This window comes from Notamacropus eugenii, chromosome 3, assembly GCF_028372415.1.
Source record: "Notamacropus eugenii isolate mMacEug1 chromosome 3, mMacEug1.pri_v2, whole genome shotgun sequence".
In the NCBI taxonomy this organism is placed as follows: Eukaryota; Metazoa; Chordata; class Mammalia; order Diprotodontia; family Macropodidae; genus Notamacropus; species Notamacropus eugenii.
The window spans coordinates 190619475-190647081 of record NC_092874.1 but is presented as its reverse complement, the minus strand read 5'-3'; the positions used below and the strand labels follow the sequence as shown (position 1 = coordinate 190647081).

Below are 27607 nucleotides of genomic sequence, written 5' to 3'. Positions count from 1 at the left end.
TGGAGGAGAGTCGCTACAGAGAAGTCTCAAAAGTCCAGGGAAGAGAGAAAATCCAAGAGATTAGTATGAAATAAAATTAGTTTTGTGAATTGGAGTCAAATTATGGAGAAACTCGAATGTCAGAGTCAGGGACTGAACATAAAGAGATTTCCTACTTCTTCCTTCGAGGTTTCCAAATTTTTGTCATTTCTATTTCCCATTGAGGATAAGTCCTTGGATTCTAAGCATCATTTTCTTTTGAGTAAGGAATTATCTGGAACTGAAGCATGGAGATATGGGCTATTCTTTGAGAACCAAAAGAAAAGATAGTCTTCCAGAAGCAAAGTTCATACTGCTATTGCTCTTGTAAAATTAATCCATGTTCTTTGGGAGCTACAGTGGTGGACACAGAGATAGAAGGGTATAAGAAATTTGGAATGGTACAGAGAAAAGGAATAACAATAATCAAAATACTGAGAAAGAGACCCAGGGGTGTAGGGGGAGGTGAAGTGAATTGGGATTACTTAACTTGTTGAAGGGAGGGTGAAGGGACTACTTACACAGAGGATTTTGACTAGATATTTCTAGCTCCTCTGAGAACAGGGTGGGCGCAACAAGAAGAATTCAGAAATTGGGCTGCAACAGAAGAAATACATAAAGAACTTCCTGGAAATGAGGTTTGCCAATTATTATAATGAATAAAAGAAGAATGCTAGGGAGTCTTTTTTCGGGAATTTTTTTTTAAATATGGTAGCCAACAATTCATTGGAACTGCAGGCAAGGGGAGGAATGCAGTGACTAGTCAAGAACAACATAAATGACCCTAGAGCACAAAATTTGAGTGAGAATTATAACTAAATTATATGTATGTATTTAATGTACAGTTATTACTGCTGCATCCACCTTATTACCCTCTGGCTACACTTAAAGTTATAATCAAATAACTGGAAGCATATTTTTCATTAAACGATCTACATGTTCATCGTTACACTCTTAAAACACTATTCTAAAAATTCTATGTATATTACCATATTGAAGGTATATATTTTTCTTATCTTTTTCAGGACTGTTTGGTCATTATAACCACACTATCTTCAGTTTATTTGTTTTGTATTCTTTACAATAATATTTTGCACTCATATATATCATATAATACACTATATAATATATTACATTAGGAAATATATCATGTAGTTACAATATGATGCATTTATTATACATTAGCATAAAATATATAATATATATTATATGTATAATACATATAATATATATTATATAAAATATATTGTTTATACATTTTATAAGATAATTCTATGAATGTACAAATACATGTTTCTATGTATATACAAATACATTTTCTATGTATTTCAAATACAAACACATACACGTACATGTGTGTGCATATGTATTCTTCCTAGTTCTGCTTATATTACTGTATGTCTTCCATATTTCTCTGAATTTTTCATATTCATTGTTTTCATGATACATTACTATTCCAGTACATTTATATACTCCACTTTGTTTAGTCATTCCCCTATCAACAGGCATATACTTTGTTTCCAGTTCCACAAAAAGTGCCGCTCTGAATGTTTTGCTTACTTCTTTTTTGCTTAATATTTGCTCGATATTTATTAATCACCTAACCATTTTAAACTATTGATCATTAAATAATACACTTACATTTCTTCCCACAAATCCCAATAAAACAAATTACTCTTACTAAGTTTCTTTCCATCTCACTTTTCAATTCTCATCAGAGCCTCCTCAATTTACTTTTAAACCCTAGACATGTGAGCATGAATTGTTGTCGTTTTTATCTTTACTAGATACTTTTGGTGTAGTGCTTTCTTCAGACAAGATTGCTTGAATTTTTGGCAGCCACAATCTGAGTAAGCCCCAAGATAACATAAATTGCTTCCTTTCAACGCAGACGGTCCCTTCTAAGAGTAGAAACACAACTTTTTGACCTTCACACGTTTCAGTCAGCCATTACATGTATCTTGAATGTTTACTATAAACCCAGGTTTGTGGTAGCTATTGTAGGGGGTACAAAAGAGGGAGGGATAGTCCCTGCTTTAAAATTCCTGTTTAAGATTAGGAAACCCATTCAAATGTCCCCCATTTATCTCTCTCTCTTTTTTTAATCCTTCTAAGAATTCTGTTTTTTATTCTAGTTATTTCCATTTGTTGAATACTTATTGTTAATCCTTTCAGTTTGCCCATCTCCCTGTATAGCTTAATGTCTCCCATCACACTGTTTTAGATTTATCATAGCTTCATTTTTCTAACATTCCCTCCAGCCTCCTCTATAAATTATTCACTTCCTACAAAGGACTTTGTACTCTATGGGTTTCAAGTAAATCCCTAAGCTGCCTTCCTTGTTTTGTATAGAACTCGAGAAAATCTCTCTCTTGGTGTTTGCTGAATCTTTTCTTTTTAGGGGTCAGAGGATGGGTGTGGGAGAGCAATATCAGTGTGGGGTACCATTGCCCATTTATGTTAATCACAGGACTATGTTCCCCCAGAATTTCTTATATCAGTGATCTCAGATTTTATTTACTATTTAAAGCAAACATCAATTTCAATAGGGTCTAGGATCTTTTCCACTACCCACAGTATGGTGAATTATTTATTTGGTTACCTTGAGTTCATAACACTTGCTTTTTCAGCATGAAACAACATAGCTTTTAATGTTCATCTTTGCTTCAAATGAATTTGTGCTCTATTTCTGTTTTGGGAATCATCAACTGATTTTTTTTGAGAGTATTTAAAATGTTTTTCCCCATTCACCTCATTGCATTCTATGTAACATCTATTTTTGGAATTCATTAAAATATTTCACTGAAACTTCAATATGCTCTCATACCTTCATAATTTTTCTTTCAGATGAATTCCAGTTTGGTTGGTTGTCCTGATTTGCAATTTTCATTGAGATTTATAAATGTGTTTTGACTACTTGAATTCATTCAATTTGACATTAGGGAAAATTTACCCTAGTATCAAATGAAAAGTGAAATCCTGAAGAGAAATTCTTCATTCTGCATGTTTATGCTATATGACAACACTTTTGAAGATAGGTTGTATAGATAATAATTCCAAATTCACATTTTTTATTATTGCAGTGTCGAATTTTAGATAGGGAAATAGTCTTGGAGCTCAGAAGATCTGAGGTCAAGTTTAGTCTCAGGTCAAGTCACTAAGCATTTTTTAAGGGCCACTATATGTCCCAGGCACTGTATTAAGCACTGGGGATACATAGAAAGTCAAAAAACCATCCCTGTTCTCCAAGAGCTTACATCTAAATATAAAGATGATAACTGAATCCATGAGAGCTGCTAAGATCACCAAGTAAACAGTAGAGAGGAAGAAGAGAAAATCCATGACAGAGCCTTTGGGGACACCATGGTTATTGGATGTGACTTAAAGGAAGATTTAACAAAGGAGATTGATCAAGAGTGGTCAGGTATCACGGTAGAAGAATGAGCAAGAGAGAACAGTTTCCTAAAGGAAAGATGATAAATAGCATCAAATGTAGCAAAAAAGGTCTATAAGAATGAGAATTGAGAAGAGCTTATTCAGACAATTAAGAGATCTTTAGTAGCTTTGGAAAGAATGATGAAATCAGACATCAGACTACTGAGAGGTGAGAAGAAAATAGAACAAACTAAGTCTTTTTTTACTCATACAATTACCCAAATTAACTACAAAGGACCTATGAAGGAAGGCACTGTATACAGAGAAACAACTCATAATTAGAAGTATATATAGAATGATTTCACATCTATATGTATACATGTATACATATTTGTTCTAAAGATGATTATTTCTAGGGTGGGAGAGGGAGGAAAAAGGGAAAAAAGAAATTTACGTGATAATCTTACATATTTAAAAGGATTAGTAAGGTATACATAATAGATTTGCAGTTTCAAGTGCAATCACCTTTTTTATTTTACTATGATATGGAAATGGTTGTTTTATTCCATAAATTTAAAAATAAAATAAATATTTTTTTAAAGAAGAAAGTAAGAGGAAAGCACACGTGCTGCTACATACTGACTTTGTGACCCTGGGCAAGTCACTTAACCTTTTCATGCTTTAAGCAACTCTCTAATACAGTAAGTAGCTCCTAACATTTTTTATTCTGCAAACCCCTTTCAACAACAACAAGAATACGTTGTGACTCCCCAGGGTGATTTAATATACTGTTCATAATATTCTGTGATTATTTACTGCTTAAGGCACCATTAAAGAATTGTTAGCATAAACCTCTTGAGGCTTCTGAACCATTAAATAGGAACTACTTTAGCTTGATGACTATAATTACAGAGAAAGTACTGACTTAGATGGATAGAGGTTGTTTCCATATCTGGGAGTTCTTTGTATCAATGAAATAAAAGATCTAATCCCTATCCATTTTATCATTTTAATATATGTTACACCTTATTACAAGACAGTTGAATTAAAATTCCCAGAAATAACTTTCTAATGGATTCAATTTACAACTTCAGTTTTATATTAGCATTGCAATTTAAAAAGCCATGAGCAAGTAGGGAAATTCTCATGATAATGCTATGTAGTTTTCCCATCTTGTTTGTCATAAGCCAGCATTTAAAAATCAACTCTTCTATAAATTCAGGATGAGTCAAATATAACATCACAAATTAGTCCCGCCCACATTATAGAAATACATACCCCACTGATGATGAGACAACTGAAATGCTGGTATATAATGTATATTGAGATGAAAGTTGATTCAGGTCATACCTACAATGCAAAAACAAAACCTGATTCTACTTCCTCTATAACTAGATGTCTGACGGTTCTTGAGTAGTAACTGCAGGTTAAGGTTTCATTGTTCAATGCATTCATGTTGCCATCTCAATTTCAGAAATGGATTTATTTTCTGCATTTTCTATTCCTTTGCCAAGAATCAATAGGAGTTCTGATTTAGGTAGGAAAGATCCTTATACCAGGTCATAAAATATGTCGGCAGCTTCATATATTTTCCAGAAATGATGTGTACTTTTTAGTTTTAAAAACTTTCTCTAGAATAAAATGAAAATGAAATGTTGAAAGAAAATACTGTGATAAAGAAATTACTTCTTGTCAGTCGTTGTTCAACCCAATCCCATCCTCAGCCAGTCTTGCCTGCAAGCAAATATTTTATTAAAATCCTAAGTGCATTTAAAACAGACACATAATGTCTAGCTTAGAAACTATGTTAGACTCAAGAGGGTCAGGAGATGTTTTAATAATTACAGGATATAAAGTGGGAGCATAGGGAAAGAGTACTTGGATGGTTCTACTTCCTACTGCCCATGACCATGGATGAGGAAAAAGGGAGTTGAGATGAGAAAGAGTACTGTAGCGTGATTTGTATCCAACTTAAGAATGGGCAGGAAACAAAATCTACCAGGGACAGAAGAGCACAGTCCTTTCATGTGCTATCCTTCCCTTCTACTTTCTTAACTTCCTTCTCTTCTTACCCATATTTCCCTCAGCCTAGGCTTAATGTTGTGTCAAATACCTCATTTGATGAAAAAGTAAAATGAAAATATTCATTTAGTAAGGATATTTTAATTTTTTGTTTGCAACGTTCGGCAGTATATCAATCTGATGCCTTCTACTGGAATTTAAACTGATGTTTCTGATATTAACATAACTGGTGATGCAATAAACTTTATTTTCATATATCAACCTGAAATATAGTTTATTTTCCTATATTCTTATGTAATCATAAAGCTGTTGAGCTATTAAAGACTTTGGAAATAATTTAATCCAATCCTTTCATTTTACCCAAGAGGAGCGTAAGATTCCTATAAGTGAAATACTTGCCCATGGTCACACAGCTAGTTAGTGGAAGAGTTGGACTAGAGACCAAATGTTTTCATTTCCAATATAAGGTGCTTTTCATCTTGACTGCTTTCATTTAAAAGATAAAAAGACCAATTTGCTATTAACATATTTTAAACTTTGCTTTAAAGTGGGTTGTTAGATCTTGACAAGACCTTAAAGGTCAATTATTCCAACACCCTCATTTTATAAATGTAGAAACAATAACTTAGGTCAAGTGATTTGTCCAATGTCACCCATTTAGTTAGAGATCGAGCTGGGACTCCTGACTCCTATTCCTTTGTTCCCGTTCTCTTAATTTATAGTCTTCTCATTTCTCCTTATAGTCCATCTCCCATCTCTGCACCTTTCCAGTGACTGTCTCCCATACCTGAAATACATGCATTCCCATACTCACCTCTGTCTCTTAGGATCCCTTGATTCTTTAAAAATTCTGCTTGAGTTCCACATTCTACATGAAGCATTTCTTCATCCATCCAGATCCTAGGGAAACCCCTCCAAAATATTTACCTTGTACTTATGGTGTCTACATTCTTTATATACTTATTATGTGTTGTCTCCCGTGATAGAATGTAAGTTCCCTGAGGACAAGGAATACTTCGTTCTCATCTTTGTATTCCAGAGTGCCTGGAACAGTTCTTCTTTCCACTGTGTCATAATGCTTCCCCAGTAATTCATACCAACAGATTATGAACCAAGATCTTCAAAAATTCATTAAGGCATTCAGCTATATTTCTGAAAATTAAATTAACCCAATTTAATTCCTGATTAATACCAATGTTACTATTTATCCTTAATCCAGAAAAATCAATGGTAGCATTCATATGCAAAAAAATTAAATTTTCAAAATAATATTCTCCCCATTGGGCAAGAATAGTATCAAGATGAACATTATGTATATATATGTATATACACACACATAAATATATATATACATATATAACATATATCAAATGTGTGTACATATGTAGTTATGATATATTATATATGATGCATCATGATATGTTACATATATCAGCAAGTATATGTACTTATATACATATAGATATATCTATACATATATAGATATACATTTTATATATGTAATATACATGTTAGCTTCATCATGGCAGTGTTCTTCATATCACACACACACACATGTATTCTCATTGATATTACTAGTTTAATCTCTAGGCCATAACCAAAATTTTTGAATATAAATGTTAAATGTAAGATAAATACAGAGTGTAAGAATAGTTTTAATATTCACTAAATCTTTTGGGACACCAGTATTTATCTTTCCATAAGATCAAATATCTTTAAACTGCACTAATACTTTTAGAACAGTGTCTATATTTCTATCAGAGTGCAGGATTCCAAGCTTTTTGTTTTCCTTTACTGTGCCAGGATGTGCCAGGGTGACTTCAGAAGCAGATAGAGCTGGTATATTTTTTCTGCTTAGAAATTATAGTTAAATATTTTTAAAACTTGGAGTGTTTTTTATTAAATGCAACCTGGAAATATAAGGAAACATAAACACAATAATATTCCCAGTGATCAAAATTTAAAAGATTTTTAACTGACATCTCAGATTACAGCTATCTTTTTTTATTTTCAGAAAAGCAACCAAACTTGAAATTGTTTTTGATGAATATTAAATAATTGTGTTTAATTAAGGAAAACCCAATTCAATTCAAGTCATTATGTTAATCAGTTATTTTGCCCAGATAAATTTGCTTTAATCATTTTGTTAATATCATTATTGTTATTTACAGGAGTAAAAATGGACTAAAGAAGAGGAAATTGACCAAGTAGGTTTCTCTGGATTTTTTTCTCTTGATGACTTATGTAAATATATGTGAATGTACTGACAAGCCGTAGCTAAATTATAAAAAAGTAAAAGTCTGCACAGAAACAGGATGATGTTTGGGAAACAAATATATCTTATAATGTATAACAAGTGAATAAAACTAAGCCAAGAAGCTATGTGACTTACACTATTGTTGGTAAGGTCTGGATTCAAATCCTGCCTCTCATACAAAGGTAAGCCCCTGAACCTCTCTGACACAAAAGTATTAGAAAACTAAGATAGATGGGTTATGACCAGTGTGGGTGGAGAAACTTCCTCCACCTCAGGAATCATAGATTCTTGATGAAATTACTAAGAAAGCATATCATGGAATAAACCATAGCAAATAGGAAAAATCAGAAAGGGAAAATTTAAACTTAAATATCAGAAAAATTCTGTGAGAAGTTTTTGCTTTGGGTAACAAAATTTTGCAGAATGATTTCTACAGTTCTCATCCAGTAGACCATTTAAGACAAGACAAAGCAAAAATGTTACATGGTACGAGCAGTACTCTGAATGTTTTGTCAGCTTACATTTTTGATTCAGTGATCGTAGTATGAAAGATCTTTTTTCCACATTTGGTATATAATAAATGCTTCTGAAAGTACTCTCTGAGACAACCTCAACAAATAAATAGAAAAATAATGATTTCTCTGGAAATGCATTTCAATCATCTAGGAAAAGTTAAGCCAGCAGAAATAGGATTGCAATTGTTAAAGATTAACAGTTGCTGGGCTTCCATAGTCTAATATCCCATTCCTTTACTAAAATGAAGCTTTTAAATTTTATTAAAATAATGAAGACTTTTCCTTCATTAAAATAAAAATTGTTTTAAATAAAAAATGGAACATTTATGCAAACAGTTCACTCTTGATATTTCTCTCTGGTAGAACATTGGATGATTACTAATTGCAGGCAAAAAAGGAGGGAAGAGTTAGGCTAAGAAATAGCAAATGTAGGAATTATCTACTCCCATTGGAGGTAACTATGGAATGGATGATATAAAAAAATGAGTTATACAAAGGCTATTCATTAAATAGATGAAAACTGATACTATTAGAATCCTTATTTTTTCTTTTTTCTCTTTTTTTAAAGATTTCAATTTGTTTTTAGTTTTCAACATTCATTTGCATAAGATTTTGACTTCCACATTTTCTCACCATCTCTCCCCTGCCCCACCACTCCAAAATGACATGCATTCAGTTACCCTTTCCCCAGTCTACACTCCTTTTTATCATCCCCCTTTCTTATCCCCTTCCCCTTTATTTTCTTGAAGGGAAAGACAGATTTTTATATCCCATTGCCTATATACCTTATTTCCCAGTTACATGCAAAAGCAATTTTTAATCTTTGTCTTTAAAACTTTGAATTCCAAATTCTCACCCTTCTTCCCTCCCCACCCACCTCCATTGAGAAGGCAAGCAATTCAATATAGGTTATACATTTGTAGTTATGCAAAACACCTCCATAATAGTCATGTTGTGAAAGACTAACTATATTTCCCTCCATCCTATCCTGTCCCCCAATTATTCTATATTCTTCTTTAACCCTGTCCCTTTTCTACAGTGTTTGCTTCTGACTCTCCCCTCCCCCAATCTGTCCTCCCTTCTATCATCCCCCCCCCCTCTTTTTCCCTTCCCCCCTGCTTTCTTGTAGGGTAAGATATCCAATTGAGTGTGTATGTTATTCCCTCCTTAAGCCAAATCTGACGAGAGTAAGGTTTACTCATTCCTTCTCACTTCTCACCTCTTCCTTCCATTGTGAAACTTTTTTCTTGCCTCTTTTACGTGAGATAATTTACCCCATTCTATCTCTCCCTTTCTCCGTCTCACAATATATTCCTCTCTTAAATTCCCTTAATTTTGTTTTTTAGATATCATCCCTTCATATTCAACTCACCTTGCACCATCTATCTATCTATCTATCTCTCTGTCTATCTATGTATCAATGTATCTATCTATCTATCTCCTCCAACTACCCTAATACCTAGAAAGGTCTCATAGTTAGAAATATCATTCTTCCATGTAGGAATATAAACAGTTCAACTTTAATAAATCTCTTAGGATTTTTCCTTCCTGTTTACCTTTTCATGCTTTTCTGGATTCTTGTATTTGAAAGTCAGATTTTCTATTCAGCCATGGTCTTTTCATCAAGAATACTTGAAAGTCCTCTATTTCATTGAATGCCCACTCAATGGATTATACTCAGAAGGATTATTCTCAGTTTTGCTAGGTAGGTGATTCTTGATTTTAATCCTAGCTCCTCTGACCTCCAGAATATCATATTCCAAGCCCTGGGATCCCTTAAGGTAGAAGATGCTAGATCTTGTATTATCCTGATTGTATTTCCATAATATTCTAATTGATTATTTCTGGCTGTTTGTTCCATTTTCTCCTTGACCTGGGAGTTCTGGAATTTGGCTACAATATTCCTAGGAATTTTCCTTTGGGGATCTCTTTTAGGAGGTGATTGGTGAATTCTTTCCATTTCTAATTTACCTTCTGGTTCTAGAATATCAAGGCAGTTTTCCTTGATAATTTCTTGAAAGATGATGTCTAGGCTCTTTTTTTATCATGGTTTTCGGTAGTCCAATCATTTTTAAATTGTATCTCCTGGATCTATTTTCCAGGTCAGTGGTTATTCTAATGAGATATTTCACACATAACCTTCTATTTTTTAATTCTTTTGGTTCTGTTTTATAATTTCTTGATTTCTCATAAAGTCATTAGCTTCCATTTGCTCCATTCTAATTTTGAAGGCATTATTTTCTTCAGTGAGCTTTTAGATCTCTTTTTCCATTTGGCCAATTCTGCTTTTTAAGGCATTCTTCTCCTTGTTGGCTTTTTTGACTTCTTTGGCCATTTGTGTTGTCTATTTTTAAGGTGTTATTTTCTTCAGTATTTTGGAGGTTTCCTTTAGCAAGCTGTGGACTCAATTTTCATGATTTTCTTGCATCACTCTCATTTCTCTTCCCAATTTTTCCTCTACTTCTCTTACTTGATTTTCAAAATCCTTTTTGAGCTCTCCATGGCCTGTGACCAATTCGTGTTTTTCTTAGAGGCTTTTGATGTAGGAACTTTGACTCTGCTGTCCTCCTCTGCTGTATGCCCTGATCTTCCTTGTCACCAAAGTAAGATTCTATAGTCAGAGTTTTTTTACATTTGCTTATCTTCCCAGCTGAACTCTTGACTTTCTAATTCTTTGTCAACGGAGAACTCTGCTTCCAGTGGGGGGTGGGGGTGGGAGTGGGTGTACTGTCCCAGACTTCAGGTATTTTGTATCGGCCACTTGATTCCCCCATGGTCTATGAACCTAGAGCTCTGGAAGCAGCCTCTGCTGCTGCTGCCACTGCTGCCAGCCACCACCACCATCCCACTACTCTGTGGCTGGGATTGGACCTGGCCAGACCATGTGCATTTCTCTTGCCCAGGTCCTACAGAGCTTTCCCATTGACCTTTTTGGCATTTGTGGGTTGAGAAGTCTGAAAACTGCCAAAACTACCAATGATTTGATCCCCTAAGGCCTGCTCCTGCTGGTCTGTGCAGGTGTGGCCCACATCCCCCTACACAATGCTTCTGTCCAGTGTGAAAGACCCTTCCTGTCAACTTTCCAGGTTGTCTTGGGCTAGGGATTTGTTTTACTCTGTCATTTTGTGGGTTCTATAGATCTAGAATTTGCTTAGAGTCATTTTTGCAGGTATTTGGAGGGCTTTGGGGGCGAGCACAGGGAAGTCTCTGCTTTTACTCCACCATCTTGGCTCCAACTCCTCTTAAATTTTTTTTCTGAGTTAATATTAGAATGCTAAATCAAATGCTTCTGTAGTCAATAAGCAATAAGCACAGGGATATCTTTTATTCTCTGCATCTTTCAGCCAATTTGTAATGGTAAAGATTTGGTCTTCTGTGGAATTTTACCTGCAAAAATCTAATTGTTCTCCTCCAATATCTTCATCAATATTTCCCTCAACGTTTGTAAATATTCTCTTAATTAAAAAAATTACTTAGATGGTAAAAAGGCATATATGGAAGTAGTTGATATTCCCATGGTAATCTTTTATGGACAATAATAAAGGATAAGATTTTTCCCTCTGTTCTTTTGATATCTTCCTTCTTCAGAAACCTTGAGAACTGATCTCTCAAAATCCTCAAAATTATGTTACCTCCAGTACAGACCTCTTCTCTGAAAGCTTGGTCTGGTTCTTTGTTCCTATTAATGCTGTCTCTATCTCCTCTATAATAAGCACACAGAAGCCTGTGATGTTAGTTTCCATGTGATGGTTTCACTGTCCTTGAGGGTGAAAACAGTTCATTGTAAAAATATTTACAGACTTTTTCCATTTTCATCTTTTGGGGGGAGATTTTTCTTCCAGTTTCATCTTTAAATGCCTTTGCTTTAACTTTGTTAATATAGCACCTTTCTGAACTAATGCATCAACTTCTATTCACATTACCATGCTGAAACCCCAGAAGGTAAATGATTATTTCTGCCCTCAGGATTCTGAACAATTATGCCTTCTAATACTGTCAATCACAAGTCTTCATTCAGTGTGATTCCTTCTCCAATATATAAACCAGGTGATATCAGTTAGCTTTTACAAAGCAATATTTACTAAGAAGGTATAAGAAGAACAAGAATCACAGAAACTTCCCCAAACCAGGGCACACTCTCCCTTCTACACCTACTCAGTCTCTGAGGAGAGTAAACTAAAATTTAAAACATGAAGATGATGTACACAAGTAAGAAATACATGAAGTATCTCACAACTCCTGGCTTTTGTGGAGTTCCCACCAAGTTCACTTCTAGGTGTAATGCCATAATCTCTCCTGTCATCAGCTGGGCTTGTTTCTGGCTTAAGTAGACCCCTACGCGGGGTTGGCTCTTCATGAATCAGCTCTTGCTCCTAGAAGCTCTGGTGGTCTCTTCTACCACTTTTGATAGTTGAAGAGTTTCCTGATGGCTATTTTGTCTTTTTTTTTCTTTCAGCCTGTGTCTCCCTAGTTAACCCAGGCTATGTATACATTGCCTTACTCCATTACTGATAGGCATGGGAGCTTTGATCTGATCCATTTCTGTCCTGCTCAGGTTTACTCCCCTTCAGGCAGCCTGGTAGCCCCCTACTTCCAGTGGCTTACCATGTCAGGGTCTGACTTGGTATGGACAAATAAGCATCTTAGGCAACTGCAGCTTAGAATTCCTGAACTCAAGTGATCCATCAATCTCAGCTCCTTTAGTAACAGGTATAGGTTTGTGGCACCAAGCTGATCCATTTTGTCAAGGGATACTCATTCACCTAAAACAAAGAAAGAATAAAACACAACAGAACTAGGCACCATGAATTCAAGCATACTTGGCTTCTGGTGCTGCTACTCATCCCCTCAGTTAGAGGCTTATAGTAGTTATTTCTTTTTTTAAATAGTATTTTACCTTTTCCAATTACATGTAGACATGTAAAGACAATTTTCAACATTCATTTTTTTATAAGGTTTTGAGTTCCAATTTTTTCTCCTTTTCTCCCCACCATCCCCAAGATGGCAAGCAGTCTGATACAGATTATACATGTGGAAGCATGTAAAACAGTAGTCATAGTATGAAAGAAGAAATAGAAAAAAAAACACCAAAAAAGAAAGTGAAAATAGTATGCTTTGATTTGCATTTAGATTCTATCAGTTCTTTCTCTGGATGTGAATAGCATTTTCCATCTTGAGTCTTTTGGATTGTCTTGGCTTGTATTGCTGAGAAGAGCTAAGTGTATCAAAGTTGATCATCACACGGTGTTACTGTTACTGTGCACAGCTGGTCTCCTGGTTCTCCTCACTTCACTCAGCACCAGTCCATGTGAGTCTTTCTAGGTTTTTCCAAAACCCACCTGCTCATCATTTCTTTTTTAGGTTATACATGTATAGTCATGCAAAATATATTCATAATTGTCATATTGTGAAAGAAAACATAGACAAGAAAAAAATCCAAAGAAAAATAAAGTTTTAAAAAGTATGCTTCAATCTGTATTCAGACACTAATGGTTCTTTCTATGGGGATTTTTCTTCATAAGTCCTGCAGAGTTCTCTTGGATCATTGTATTGCTGTGAATAGATAAGTCATTCACAACTGATCATCTTACAATATTGCTGTTACTTTGTACACAGTAAATATCACTTTGCATCAGCTCACGAAAGTCTTCTCATTTTTTTCTGAGAGCATCCTGCTCATCCTTTCTTATAGCACAATAGTATTTCATTACATTCATATACCACAACTTGTTTAACCATTCCTCAGTTAATGGGCATCCCCTCAATTTCCAATTCTTTGCCACCACCAAAAAAACTATAGCGGTTATTTCTTCCCTGAAAGTCACCAGGAGTCTAAGTATAAGGGTCAAGGCAGGACATATTGATCTTCAGTCCTTCTGGCTTTGAAGCCAATTAGAAACTCATCACCAACATTTCAATCTCTCAACCACACATGTTCAGAATAAAACTCACCAACCCTTCATTCACTGTATTAAAACCAGGCAGGGAATATTGTACATGCTCCTTATTGGTCAGTGGTCAACACGATTAATTGAATCTAACACCAAGGTTTTGTTTTGTTTTATTTTTTAAATTGACTTTCATCTCTATGACTTCTTACTATAAGAAATAAAGCTTTTTTATTTGGCTTTTAAAATTTATCTAAAGAAATAAAATATAAGATAGAATGTTCCAACTGTATTTCTGACCATTAGATTAACCCATTCAAATTTCTGATAAATAACTATATAATTAATTATCCCTAACTCAGGAAAATCGAAGGTAGCATATATTAATAGTACACATAACTCAGTCAGGGAGTCAAATGTTTGCTGACAATGATGATTTGGGGAACTTTTCAACTTCTTGTAGCAATTAATTAAAATTAAGTAAATTTCTCTATGACACCATTATAGTCAATGATGATGTCCTTTCCTCCATCCATTTCCCAACTCAATATGAATATTTTTTAAAAATAAGTTATGCTGCAGTTATTTTTATTGTATGGCATTTTTCTTATTTTCATTCTTTTCTCTATATTTCTACTAATTTTTCTCTTTTCCAAATTGTTGCTCTGACCATACACAGATAGTTGATTCAAAATTGACTCCATTATTAATGTCTTTCCAATTCATTAAAATATAATCAGTTTTATATTTTAATGTTATCCAGTATTCATCATGGCTAGCAATTCTCTGGAAAGCATCCATGAATTATAGACATGAAATTTTCATATAATTTGCAGTCATTGATCTTTCACAATTTGTATTCCTGGATCAAATTTTCCAACATATTTTTTGCTCTCCTTTGCTTGATCATAGTGTCATTTTCCTTTTATTAATCATCTATGCCAATCTGATGGTTTTAAAATAGAATTTCAGGGTTGTTTCAATTTGCATTTCTCTTATTATGAGTGATCTGGAGCATTTGCATAAGGCTATTTATAGCCTGCATTTCTTCTTTCCCCACCAATCTTTCAACTAATTACACATTATTTCCCTTATGAACTGCTCCAGCAAAACTGACCTACTTGGCTTATTCATTCATGACGTTGCATTTCCCCTTGTCTGGACCAAACCCTTAACTCCTTTCAAAGCTCAGCTCCAGTGTGACTTTCTTCAAGAAGTCTTTCCAAATTTCCTTAGATCCTCTTCCACTCAAATCACCCATTTATATTTATTTTGTGTCTGTCCCATTATCTCATTTTATCCTCATAGTAACATTGTGAGGTAGGTGTAATTGTTATTCCCATTTTACAGTTGAGGAAACAGAGGCAAATAGAAGTTAAGTTACCTGCCTAGGGCCACACAGTTAGTGTCTGAGGCCTGACTTGAACTCATATCTTCTTGACTCTGGGCCCAGTGCTCTATCTATTACACTATCCAGCTAATATCAGTTGAGGCATGCAGTATGTAAGCTTATGCTTGTACAATATAATTACCACTCTTATGAGGATATTCCAATACAAAGCTTAAGTTGAAGATAAAGAATTAGGAGTACCTCACATAGATGGTGAGGTCCTCCAGATACTCCTATTTATAAACAGCACTATACTGATTCAAGAGCACCACAAAACATTTCAGAGCATCCTAACTGACATTCTTAATCACTCAAAAGGTCCTGAATTAACTCTTCCTTTAGAAACAGTCAACAAATGTTGAACGTGTTTACATATCTTCCATCATATGTAGATCTGGGGCAAACATGGGAACAATGACTGGGACCCAGGCTTGAACAGAAGGGAGAAAGTGGGTTTCATTGACTATTAGAAATTGCAAAGTTCTTTTAATTGCCTCCAGCTCCTCCAGGAAAGAAAAGGCCCATTTTTCAAAAATATCAGCATTATTTTGTTGGTTACATGACTAAGAGGGATGAAATGCTGTAGTCTCCAAACAATTCTAATTCATGGAGAGAGCATGGTGGGCATGAATGCATCATAGCACATTACAAACAAGGTAATATGTAAATGAAGCAATGTAGAGGATGCCATCAAAGAGATGTATGAGCAAAAAGAAAAATGGGTCAGTTATATTGGTGAGGCTGAAGGAGTCAAGAAGACCAGATGGCCTGCTAGCCAGGTGACCTTGGACAAATCACTTAAACTCTCCCCGCCTCAAAATGGAGATAATAATAGCACATGCTTGCAGTGTTTTTATGAGGATGAAATGAGATAATATTTCTAAAACACTTGGCAAATCTTAAAGTGCTAAACCTACAAAATGCTTTGCAGACCTTAAAGTGCTAGCTATTATTATTTTATATTCTACATATAAACATTTGCATATGTACACATATACATATATGTCTCTCTCTCTACATATATATATGTACATATATATATAGACATATAATAAATATGTGATATTCAGTAGAAACCTTCCTAACTCAGTGAAGGACTCATCAGAGTTTGTACTCTTGCAAAAACCTTCAAGAAAATAAGATAAACTGTTCCAAAATGAAGAATCAATAAAGAATTAGGAGTACATCACACACAAATATTACACGAATGTTATATATGTTTATATTTTTATATCTACATATATGGTAAGCACAAGCACTCAATCAGTAGCTAAATTTTGCCTGAGTTTCTATATAATTTCTTTATCCTATTAATGCTCAATTTAGCAGCATTGCTGGGGTTCTGATGGAATGGTTTGACCATTCAATGAAGAGTGTAGAAGGGTACGTTATCTCATTTTATCTCATCTAGTAATAGCAAAGTTGACACAAAATAGGAGATGTATAAAAATATCCTTTAATTTCTTAGCCAGCTCAATATGTAAGCCACTCCCTTCAAAGGGGTTGTTGGAAGATATCAACAAAGAAAAATGCTGATGATTGAACTTTTTAGGGTATGACTTGTCTTATAGAGTGAAAGTTCATTCTTATAAGTTCTATATTTGCCAAACATGAAAGATTGAGGCCAGAGGAGGCCTGTACCACTGAATGAGATGCTTTGTTAATTATGTATACTCATTTAAATGCATAATGCTATGCTTTAACAGCATTCTATTCTGTTATTTTCTTTGTGCTTAACAAAGTCCCGTTCAGCTGGATGACTTTGATGCCTACATCAAAGAGATGGCCAAAGATTCAGATTACAAATTTTCTCTCCAATTTGAGGTGAGTGTGATACAATTCAGTTCAACAAAACAAAGGTTTACATATATAGGTGCAATCTTTATATTATCTCTCAATGTTGGTGGTATATAACAAAAAGGAAGGAAAACCTTTCTGTTCACTGTTGATGACTCCCACCCTTGAAATGTGGGCAGACTGGGCTTTCCCAGCCATTCTCTTTTCCCCTTCTATGCAGCCAGACCTAAAGCCTACCACCAGCTAAGCATGCCTGGGGAGAAAACAAAGGAGAGGATAATTCAACAGAGTCCATCTCCTTTCACCACTAGCCACTGATTTACGTTGTAGTTTAAGGGTGGAAAAATGTTGGAGCTCATGTTTACCCTGTTTGGGGACTTTGATTTTTTTCTAAATTTATAAATTAAAACCATGAGGTTCTGATTCATTTGACTTTTACAGCTGTCACCAAGAGAAAGCTTTACACTTTGGACTGAAGTTTGAACCTCCTTCTTGTTTCCACTTTGGTCTTTCACAGATTTTATGACATTTTGTCTAGTCAGCAAAAATTCATATTTAAGTAGAGAATAGATAATTTTATAGAATAGAAAAAGCTTTGGAATCAGCTTCTGGGTCTTTGGGGCAGAGAGGGAAGAGGAAAAGGAGACTCAGCTTCACAGCCAGATGTGTATTCTTTCATATGGAACTCAAAACACTAACTCCAACTGTACCATTCTGGCTGCTGAAAATAGAGGTGGCTACTCAGCTTCACCATTCAACTTTCCACTTTCTGGACTTGAGTTAGAAAAGAGCTCCTCTCTTTTTTTGACTTCCATCCCAATCCACACTCAGGGTCTCCCTCTGGAACTCCTCTCTCCCCAGTCAGATTGTGTTGTTGCCAGCATGGATTATTTCAGAGTATACTTTATCCAATCCTTCTATCAGTCCCAAGTTTATCTTCTTCGGCGTAATACACTAGTGCCTGCAATTTTAGAGTACAGATTTGATGGTTTTTTGATGATGAAAACAAATTGTTACAGAAAAATGGGAAATTTTCTTACATTTTACATTCGTTTTCCTTCTACCAGATTCCTCTGACTGTTCTTGGAAAGTTGAAGTTTAGTTACATTTCATGCCAAATTTTTTGTAGGCTTAGCTTCCAGTCCTTTCTGCCATTTTACAGGGTGTTATTGCTCATAAAATTCTTCCATTCCCTTCCATACATTTTTTGAAATATCTCCCTTGGCTGCCATCTCTTCCCACTTGGCAGGGAAATCAAGTGTTTTCTGGTGAGGGAGATTTAGGGACACTCTTTATGTATTCATTCCTTTGACGGTTTTATATCAGGCAAACTTTTGCCAGAGAGGGTGATAATCAGGATCAATATCACTGGATTTTTTTCCATTTTCCATTTTTAGAAGCATTAATAGCTTCTTTGGATATGTCAGTTTAGAGTTATTAAAACTTCACAATGTCCTTTTCTTATCTTTATTCTAATTCCATGTTGATTTTGCTTTTTTGCCTTTATTGATCTTGTTGCATACACAGCTAATATGATATGCCTTCCACATACATCACCAGTTATTTCCTATCTATTGTGATACAATTTCATTTTTGTGTTATGTGAATGTGATGACAATCGGCATAACCCAGTATACTTTTATATGATTTAGAGGATTTTGTCTGTTCTTCAGATTTTAAAATTTCTCTACCTCTTTCTCTTCTGCAAGAGATGCTGGTGCAGCAGAAGTATAAATTAGTTCAATCATTTTGGAAAGCAATTTGGAATTTTGCAAATAAGGTGACTAAAATATTCCTACTTTCTTTGCTAGCCCTTTTTACACTGGCTAAGAACTGGAAACAAAGTAAGTGCCCACCAACTGGTGAATGGCTAGACAAATTATGGGATATGAATATAATGACATCTTTCTATGCCGTAAGAAATGACAAGTATGATTAAGTACAGAGAATCATGGAAAGACTTGAACTGATGCAGAGTGAAATAGACAGTAGAGAGAACAATGTATACTATGACTAAAAACAATATAAACACAATGTATAACCACAAACAATAAAAAATGCATGTTGCAAAATTACAGAGAACATGAATGGTCCCAAAGAAGACGTAGGAAAAGATAACTCCTTCCACTACTTCTCAGAGGTGGGAAGACAATAGTTGTAGAGCATTCAGTGATTTTAGATTGTTACAATGCATTGAATGGTTTTGCTAATTGGTTTTTCTCTTTTTAAACAATATTCTTATATGAAATGGCTGTCAGGAAAGGACAGAAGAGGCATATGGGGGAAATTTTGGCGATGCTAAAATGTATCAATAAATTATTTTAAAAAAAACAAATGCTTGTGCATAACTTACAATTATCTTCATGGCAATCTTCTTGTTAATATGCATCATTAATGTTCATCATCTTGCGCTATAAGGTGAAAGGATCAAGATCATATGACATGATGTTTTTTGTTGCCTTTGGTCACATTTTGAAACTGACTCAGACAACTTCTTTGTCTCTCTAAAAAGAGCCTCTAAATCATTCTTTGTTTAGCTGCAATTACTTTTTTTATTTTCTGGCTTCATTTATCATAAGAATATCCATGTTGATAGGGTTCAGTTCTTCTAATTGTGTGAATTCACTGATCATTAGACAAAGAATTCTCATTTATAGAGACTTTTAAAACTGTGAGATCATTAACATTCTGTGAGCTCCTTTTCATCATTCTACCATGATCCCAGCGGAAATAGAAAGGAGTTATATAGTACTAGGAGCCATTTAAATTGTTTTTTGCTTTTTTATTTTTCTCTGGTCTCAGGTTGGTCCTCATACAGCAGACCATGGATGTGTGTGTGTGTGTGTGTGTGTAGATATACGTAGGTACATATATCTGTAGATATAAATAGATATCTTCTTACATTTCCCTTGGAAAAACAGTGGTACAATGTCCATTTCTATACTCTTGGATTTTCAAAGGACAATAGCCATCCTTTCCAGTTGTTTAGTGAAATTTCCTTAATTGTAATCCTATCCCCTGTAATGTAACTATCTTCTCTGTCTTCTTGTAGGTAACGAAAAATGTTCTAGAAAATAATCTCAGAATTCTCTTCTCTGTCATTAATAGGAGTTGAAGCTAATTGGATTGGATATTCCACATTTTGCTGCTGATCTTCCACTGAATAGATGTAAAAATCGTTACACAAATATTCTACCATGTAAGTGTACTGAACTTTGATCCAGCTGTACTACTATATCTCAAGGGTCAAAGATTTTTTTTTAGCAGTTTATCAGTTTTTCTTAACTATGACAAAACCACATCATGAACCCATGTCCCAGTTTAGAATTTTGTTGGGTGAATGTAGATTTGGTGAGAAATGGTTGTAAATGAGTGGTATTTTACTAAAGGAAATTACGAATACTAAAGGAAAGTTTAAAATATTAAGCTTAAGGCTGAGAATAAAATAAGACTCTTCATAAAAGTTGGTAATTACTTACATTTCAGGAAGGAATAAGTGAAGGAAATGCATTCTTACAATTGACAACATCTGCTCAACCTGAGCATTTTTTGCAGTAGGAATTGTATTTTAGGAAAAGACAGTACAACATACAATTAAAGGCCCCATTTCTAATTGAACTCCACTTTTCCTCTGTGCAGAAGTGTGCCATAAATACCACCCCAAGATTTGTGGAATCAGAAAGAAGATTCTGAGGTCACCAGAGAGGTCTTCCCCCAAGCCACCTCTTATAAAAGCAAATTTGTAACTCTGCTACATCCTCAGAGTTAGATGGAATTTCATATGGTCATTTCTCCTCAGGAAATGATACAAGAGATGACATATTTGTGGAATTTTCAGATGATATGAAACTGATAGGGATTCCTAATATCAAAAAGGCTAAAACAATGACAAGTTTTATAAATTGAGATTTAATTGTATTGATGTATTAATAATGATAAATATTAAGTTCTATGTTTGGGTTGAGAACATTAACTGCTTAAACAGAGACTTTGTCAAATATAGCTAGTTATGCTACAATCTAAAAAACTAATGCAAACAGTTGTCATTTGTGGTCAGCGATTTAAGATGACAGCTATTTGCCATATTTAAGTGTTTAATTGTGAGGTGGGACCAGCACCACTAATTAATGAAATCCGCTAATGGCTCCACAGAATTACTGAGGGTAGAAATGAGGATAATAAGGGTTGAGAGGAATAAGAGAACCACTGTCAAGAAGAGTTCTAGGCTGAGGAAAGTTAGGGAAACCAAAATACAGCAAGTACTACAGAGATGATGCTATGACCAGAGTCAAGCTACCTTGCCCCAGCTGGCGCTCATGTCTCTGTGTGGTCCTGAAAGTCTTATTGACTTTTGCTGACTTAGCCCACATTTTAGTTGAGGACTCATACAACATTCATCTAACATGAAGAATTGTGAATATAACTTCCCTCCTTTTGGCATCTTTCCAGATGACTTTAGCCGTGTCAGACTAATCTCCATGAATGAAGAGGAAGGTGCAGACTATATCAATGCCAATTATATTCCTGTAAGTAAAGAGAATCAGCAAGCGTAACTGATCAAAAATGTTAGAAGACATATGTGTGTATGCATATATATGGCAATACTATGTGTGTGCATGTGCATGTGTGTGTGTATTGGTTTGAATAACTGAATAAACTTCATCAGTAAATATTTATTAAGAACCTATCACAGGGAGCCTGATATAAGGCAACGTTGTAGACAAATATACCTAAAGCCATAGGTTTCCATAATGGAACTTACCATCTAGGAAACGTAAAGCACATATTCAGATAATAGAAAATAAATTAAAATATTGTAAAGTACAGGGAGATCAGATGAGAGAAATATCAATTCCAGGGGAAAAAAAGAAACAAATATTTCATAACTCTTACATTTCCCTGTTGTTTAATGGACAATATCTATTTTTCTTTTTCAAAATATAGAGTAAAAACAAATGAACAAAACCTTATTCTCTTTTTTTCATTTTCAAATATTATTCTTACAGACTTTTACAATGAGTTGAAATAAGGAATGATGCCAATAGTTACCTCTACTTTTTGTGATTTTTCAAAGCCAGAGATCTGAAGTAGCAACATCTGAGTGACTGGGATGCTACCCCAACCAAAGGCTCAAAATGGCTGTACAGACAGAAAATGTCAGGCTGCTATGTATTCCAGAGTCTTGGAAGCAATGTGAGGAATTCTACCGGTCTGCGCAGTCATCTAAATTAGCCTAGGTGGCTAGCTAACAAAAACATTTACAAAATTTAGCCTTAAAACAAAGCTATATGCTCAGTCAGATTTTTTTTTAAATCAGTCCTTCTCCATTAATGATGCAAATGCTTATAGTTTGTGCATTCAGGTATTAGTATTGGCAGCAGCCTATGAGTAACGCCTCTGCCACTTTTTTTCAAACAGGGGTATAACTCGCCACAGGAGTACATCGCCACACAGGGACCTCTCCCAGAAACCAGGAATGATTTTTGGAAGATGGTTCTCCAGCAAAGGTCACAGATTATTGTCATGCTCACTCAGTGTAATGAGAAAAGGAGGGTAAGAACCTAAGTTCTGTGTTAAGTGTGGGGAAATCAATTGGAGTCCTTTAGTTTATATTGAAAGCAGGGCTTATGTGTATTTATAAAAGCATAATATATATATGTATATTGTATATTATTATATCATACATTATATTGATGTATTTTATCTTTATAAATATTTTATATTAATATATTGATATAATTTATTGTATATTAATTGCTATATATTATATATACATATGTTCTAGTATTTAGACAAAAAATATGGTAAATATTGTGAAAGTAATTTCAATGAAATGCCATTGATAAAACTGGTGTTTTGTTTCTGACTTTTGTTTCTTTTTTTGTTTCTTTTTTAACCAAACACACTGAATTTTATCCAAATGAGGTTTGCTGCTTGCAAAGTGATCACCCTGAGAGGTGATACCCACTTATTCAAATACTGCTACCATGGGTCACAGCACAAAGCCTCTACTTCTAGAAATGCCATCAGTCATCCACTGAAGTAGATCACTTGAGTTATTTTCTAGTCCCACCTTGTTTCTTACCCAAGAGCAAATTGCTTGACCAGATCAACCTCCACATTCCCCAGATTCTGCTTCAACTTAGCTAAGCTATACTGAAGATTCCAGGAGCATGGCCATTGCTCAAAATCTTTCCAGTTCGGTAGGACCTACTGTAGCTTGTGGTTTGCTAGTTGAGCTTTCTAGGATAGTAAAAGCTGGTATTTACATAGTTCTTTCAGTTTTGTAAAGCTCCTTTATATACATTTTCCCACTTGATCCTTGCTAATCTATGAAGAAGGCACTACAGATTTATTATCCTCATTTTACATATCAGGAAATTAAAGCTTAGAGAGACTGGGGACTCTCCCACCACAGCACAGAAAGTAAGACTCAGAAACAAATTTCACTTCCCTGTTTCTATCAAGGGGACCACCATTCTTCTAGTTACCCAGTTTCACAGCTTTAGAGTTTTCCTTTACTCTTCACACTCCCTTACCTCCCACATCTAATCAGTTGTCAAGTCCTTTCAGTTCTACTTCCACAACATCTCTCACTCCATACTTTTTTTTCAACTCACACAGTTACTTACTCAAATGTAGGTCCTCATCAACTCTTATCTGACTTTATTTCAGTAACCTTCTAACTGAGTCTTCCAACCTCCAGTGTCTCTCTCCTCCAAAGCATCCTAGTCTATATAGCTGCCTATATATGACATTCCTAAAGCACATGTGAAACCAAGTCATTCCCCCACTCAAGGAACTCCAGGCACTCTCTGCTGCTCTATGATGAAATATAGACTCTTCTGTTTTATTTTTAAAGCCTTTCTCCAGCCCACTGTTCCAGATTAATTACAAAGAGCTCCTCACAATTCATTCCATGCTTCAGCTAATTTGATATACTCACTGTCCTTCACACTTGACATTCCATCTGTAGCCTCTATGCTTTTGAACAGGCTGTCCCACATGCCAGGAGTGCACTCACCCTTCACTCTTAGAATCCCTAATTCCCTTCAAAACTCAGCCCCAGCGAGGATCTAAGACAACTTCCAAAGACTCATGATGGAAAATGCTGTCCATATCCAGAGAAAGAACTATGGAGTCCGAATGCAGATCAAATCAAACTATTCACTCTCTTTTTTCTTCTATTGTTGTTTTGTTTCTTCTTTCTTGTAGTTCCTCTCATTGGTTCTAAACTTTACAACATGACTAACGTGAAAATATGTTTAATATCAATGTACATATGTATATATATATACACATATATATGTATACACACACACACACACACACACACACATATATATATATATATATATAAGGAGAGAGAGAGAGAGAGAGTCTAGTCAGATTGCACTCTGTCTTGGGGAAGAGAAGGAGGGGGAAAATATGGAAAACTCAAAAACTTATGGAAGTGAATGTTGAAAACTAAAAATAAATAAATATTTAAAAATAAAAAAAAAGAAATGAAGCACTGCCAAAATTAAATGCACACACACACACACAACAACAACAACAAATCAGCCCCGTGATTACCCGCTATGTGACCTGAGTGTCTGTAGTTGTTAACGCCTCCCTCATAGTTGTTTTAAAAGTGAATGTCATTTTTTTGTTCCAGGTGAAATGTGATCATTACTGGCCATTTACCGAAGAACCCATTGCTTATGGAGACATTACAGTGGAGATGACCTCTGAAGAGGAACATAGCGATTGGGCCTATAGAAGTTTCCGAATCAGCTATGTAAGTGGCAGGGACCACGTCACTTTACTTACCACAAATTTTTGGAATTCTTTACAATTATCAGGCCAAGAAACTAACAATTAATCAAGATATTGATGCCCATAGAGTCTAGAATATAAATTCTTCCAGTATATAATTTCATAGGTGAACTTTGGCTCCACAGTTTCCATTCCATTCAATATGAATTGGGGTGACATGGATCCATTCATCAACCAACCAACAAGCATTTGCCATGGGCTTGTTTTAAATGTGGAACTCTGAAGAAGAATCTGAAACAATCCCCACCCTGGAGAACTTTACATTCCAATGAAATGTAAATCATAACATGTAAGATAAATAGGGATTCTAAGTGTTGTAAGTTGAGATGGAGAATATTCCAGGCCTGGGGAATTACTTATGTAAGGGCAAGGAGATAGTAGATAGAGGATCCTGTGTGAAAAATAGTAGGCAAGCCAGTATGGCTTCACTATACAATAACCAAAATGTTAGAAGAATGGAAAGAGAAGTGGGCTGGGTGGTGAAGAGGTTTAAATGCCAAACAAAAGATTTTGTTTTATCCTGTAGGTATCAGGGAGTCACTGGAATTTAATGGGGCCAAGGATATGTAGAAAGAATGACATATGAGTCCTATGCATTAAGAAAATCACTTTGTCAGTTGTGCAGGGGATGGATTAGAATATGTAGAACCTTGAGGCAAGGAGATAAATTAGAAGATTATTGATATAATTGATAAGAAGATATTGTTGTAATCAAGGCAAGAGATTACTAGAGTCTGAACTAGGGTGGTGGCTATATGAGACATGCTATGGAAAAAAAAAACATTACAATATTTAGTAACTGATTGGATACCTGGCATAAACAACTGGGAGGTTTTGCCCTACTGTAATTGGAAGATTGGTGGTGTCTTCAATAGTCACAGGGAAATTTGGAAGAAGGTAGATTTTTCAGGGGAGAAGGATAATGAGTTTTGTTTGAACATGTTGAGTAAGAGATTTTGACATCCTGTTTGAGTTGTCTGTAAGACATTCAATTTAAAATATGCAACTGGCATTTGATGATTTGAGACCGCAGCTTAGGGCGGAAACTAGGACTAGTAAAAAAAAAAATGAGGACTCATAAGATGAGATCACCAAGAAATAAAGTACAGAAAGGAAAGAGGAAGAGGGAGAATCTGGATGCTAGAATAGGGGCAAGAAACTAGAGGTCAAAAATGAGGAAGAGGTACTAGAGTAGGGAGGAAGGAACAGAAAGCAATGAACAAAATCTCAAAAAATCTATCAAACAGCTTTCTGTACAACTACAGGACAATGAAAATTGATGCTTAATCATCAAAAAGCAGTTATATGTACCATAGTTTTACTTTTTTAATGTTAAGTGTATCTTCCAGTCTCTAGTCCCTTTTATAACTTGAAATCTATGATCCTTTGAATTGAGCTCTTTGTCCTTAGATCCTCTCCTCCCCCTTCAACATATAGATGCTAGATTCATTTTCCTAATGTACAGTTTTGATTATGTGATCAAATGAGATAATATTTGTAAGGTGATTAGCATAGTGCTTGGAACATGGTAGACTCTTAATAAATGCCCTCTTAATTACTTGAAAGTTGGAAATTCATATATGTTGGAACTTTCTACTTCCCAAAAATTCCTAATAACCAAGAGATTATTGTGTATGCTATCATACTCAACTAAATCTGTGATAGAATAATAACAAAACAAACTAAGTAACAAAACAGATCACATTTATATAGCATTTATGGCTTATAAAGCACTTCATTTCAAATAATCCTGTAAAGTAGGTAGTAGTACAAATATTATTATCCCCATTTTACAGATGGGTAAATTGAAGCCCAGAGAAAGATTAAATGACTTTCCCAGGCTAATATAGCTAGTAGGTAGCATAGCCAATACAACATTCATTCCTTTACAGATCAGTCTCCAAAACAACAGCCTTCAATCTTTTCATCACTTTCCTTAACAGCAACTGTTATTCTACCTTGACTTAATTTCCCATTGAGAAAGTATACATCCTACTAGCATGTGAATAACTAGATATGTACAGAATATACACAGAGCAGATGGAAGGTAACCTGATGGAGGAGAAATTAGCAGTTTGGAGGACTGGGAAAGACTTCCTGCTGAAGAAAGGCTTTGAGCTGAGTCTTGGGGGGAAAAGTGAGGCAAACTAAAAGGCAGCACTTGAGTGCAGGGATGGGAGGCAACCAATGCAAAGACACAGAAACAAGAGATATGTTGAAGAAATTGCAATGCAGTCGACGTGCTTGTAGTAGTAGATTATAAGAAGACTGAAAAGCTAGGAATGGGTAAGGTAAAGAGGAGCACTAAATGCCAAACAGAAAATTTTCTGTGTTATTCCTGGAGACAATGGAGAGGCACTGTAGCTCATTGAGGAGAGGTCATCCATCACCTTGGTGGATAATTGAAGGATGTATTGGAGTAGGGAGAAACATGAATCAAGAAAGCAGTAACAAGACTGCTGCAATATTCTAGAGGAAAAGTGATGAGGGCCTGAACTAAGCTTGTGACTGTAAGAATAGAAAGAAA

At 35.0% G+C, this 27607-nt stretch overlaps 1 protein-coding gene across 2 annotated transcripts in view; it reads left to right on the top strand.

Annotated features, from left to right (window-relative positions):
- Positions 1-27607, top strand: part of PTPRO (protein tyrosine phosphatase receptor type O) — a 218039-nt gene that overhangs the window by 166970 nt on the left and 23462 nt on the right. For both annotated transcript variants that reach the window (XM_072653643.1, XM_072653642.1), the window contains 6 exons: positions 7587-7622; positions 17208-17289; positions 20371-20461; positions 21712-21788; positions 22681-22815; positions 24920-25042. In XM_072653643.1, coding sequence (XP_072509744.1) covers positions 7587-7622; positions 17208-17289; positions 20371-20461; positions 21712-21788; positions 22681-22815; positions 24920-25042 — 544 coding nt within the window. The remainder of the gene's footprint in view (positions 1-7586; positions 7623-17207; positions 17290-20370; positions 20462-21711; positions 21789-22680; positions 22816-24919; positions 25043-27607) is intronic.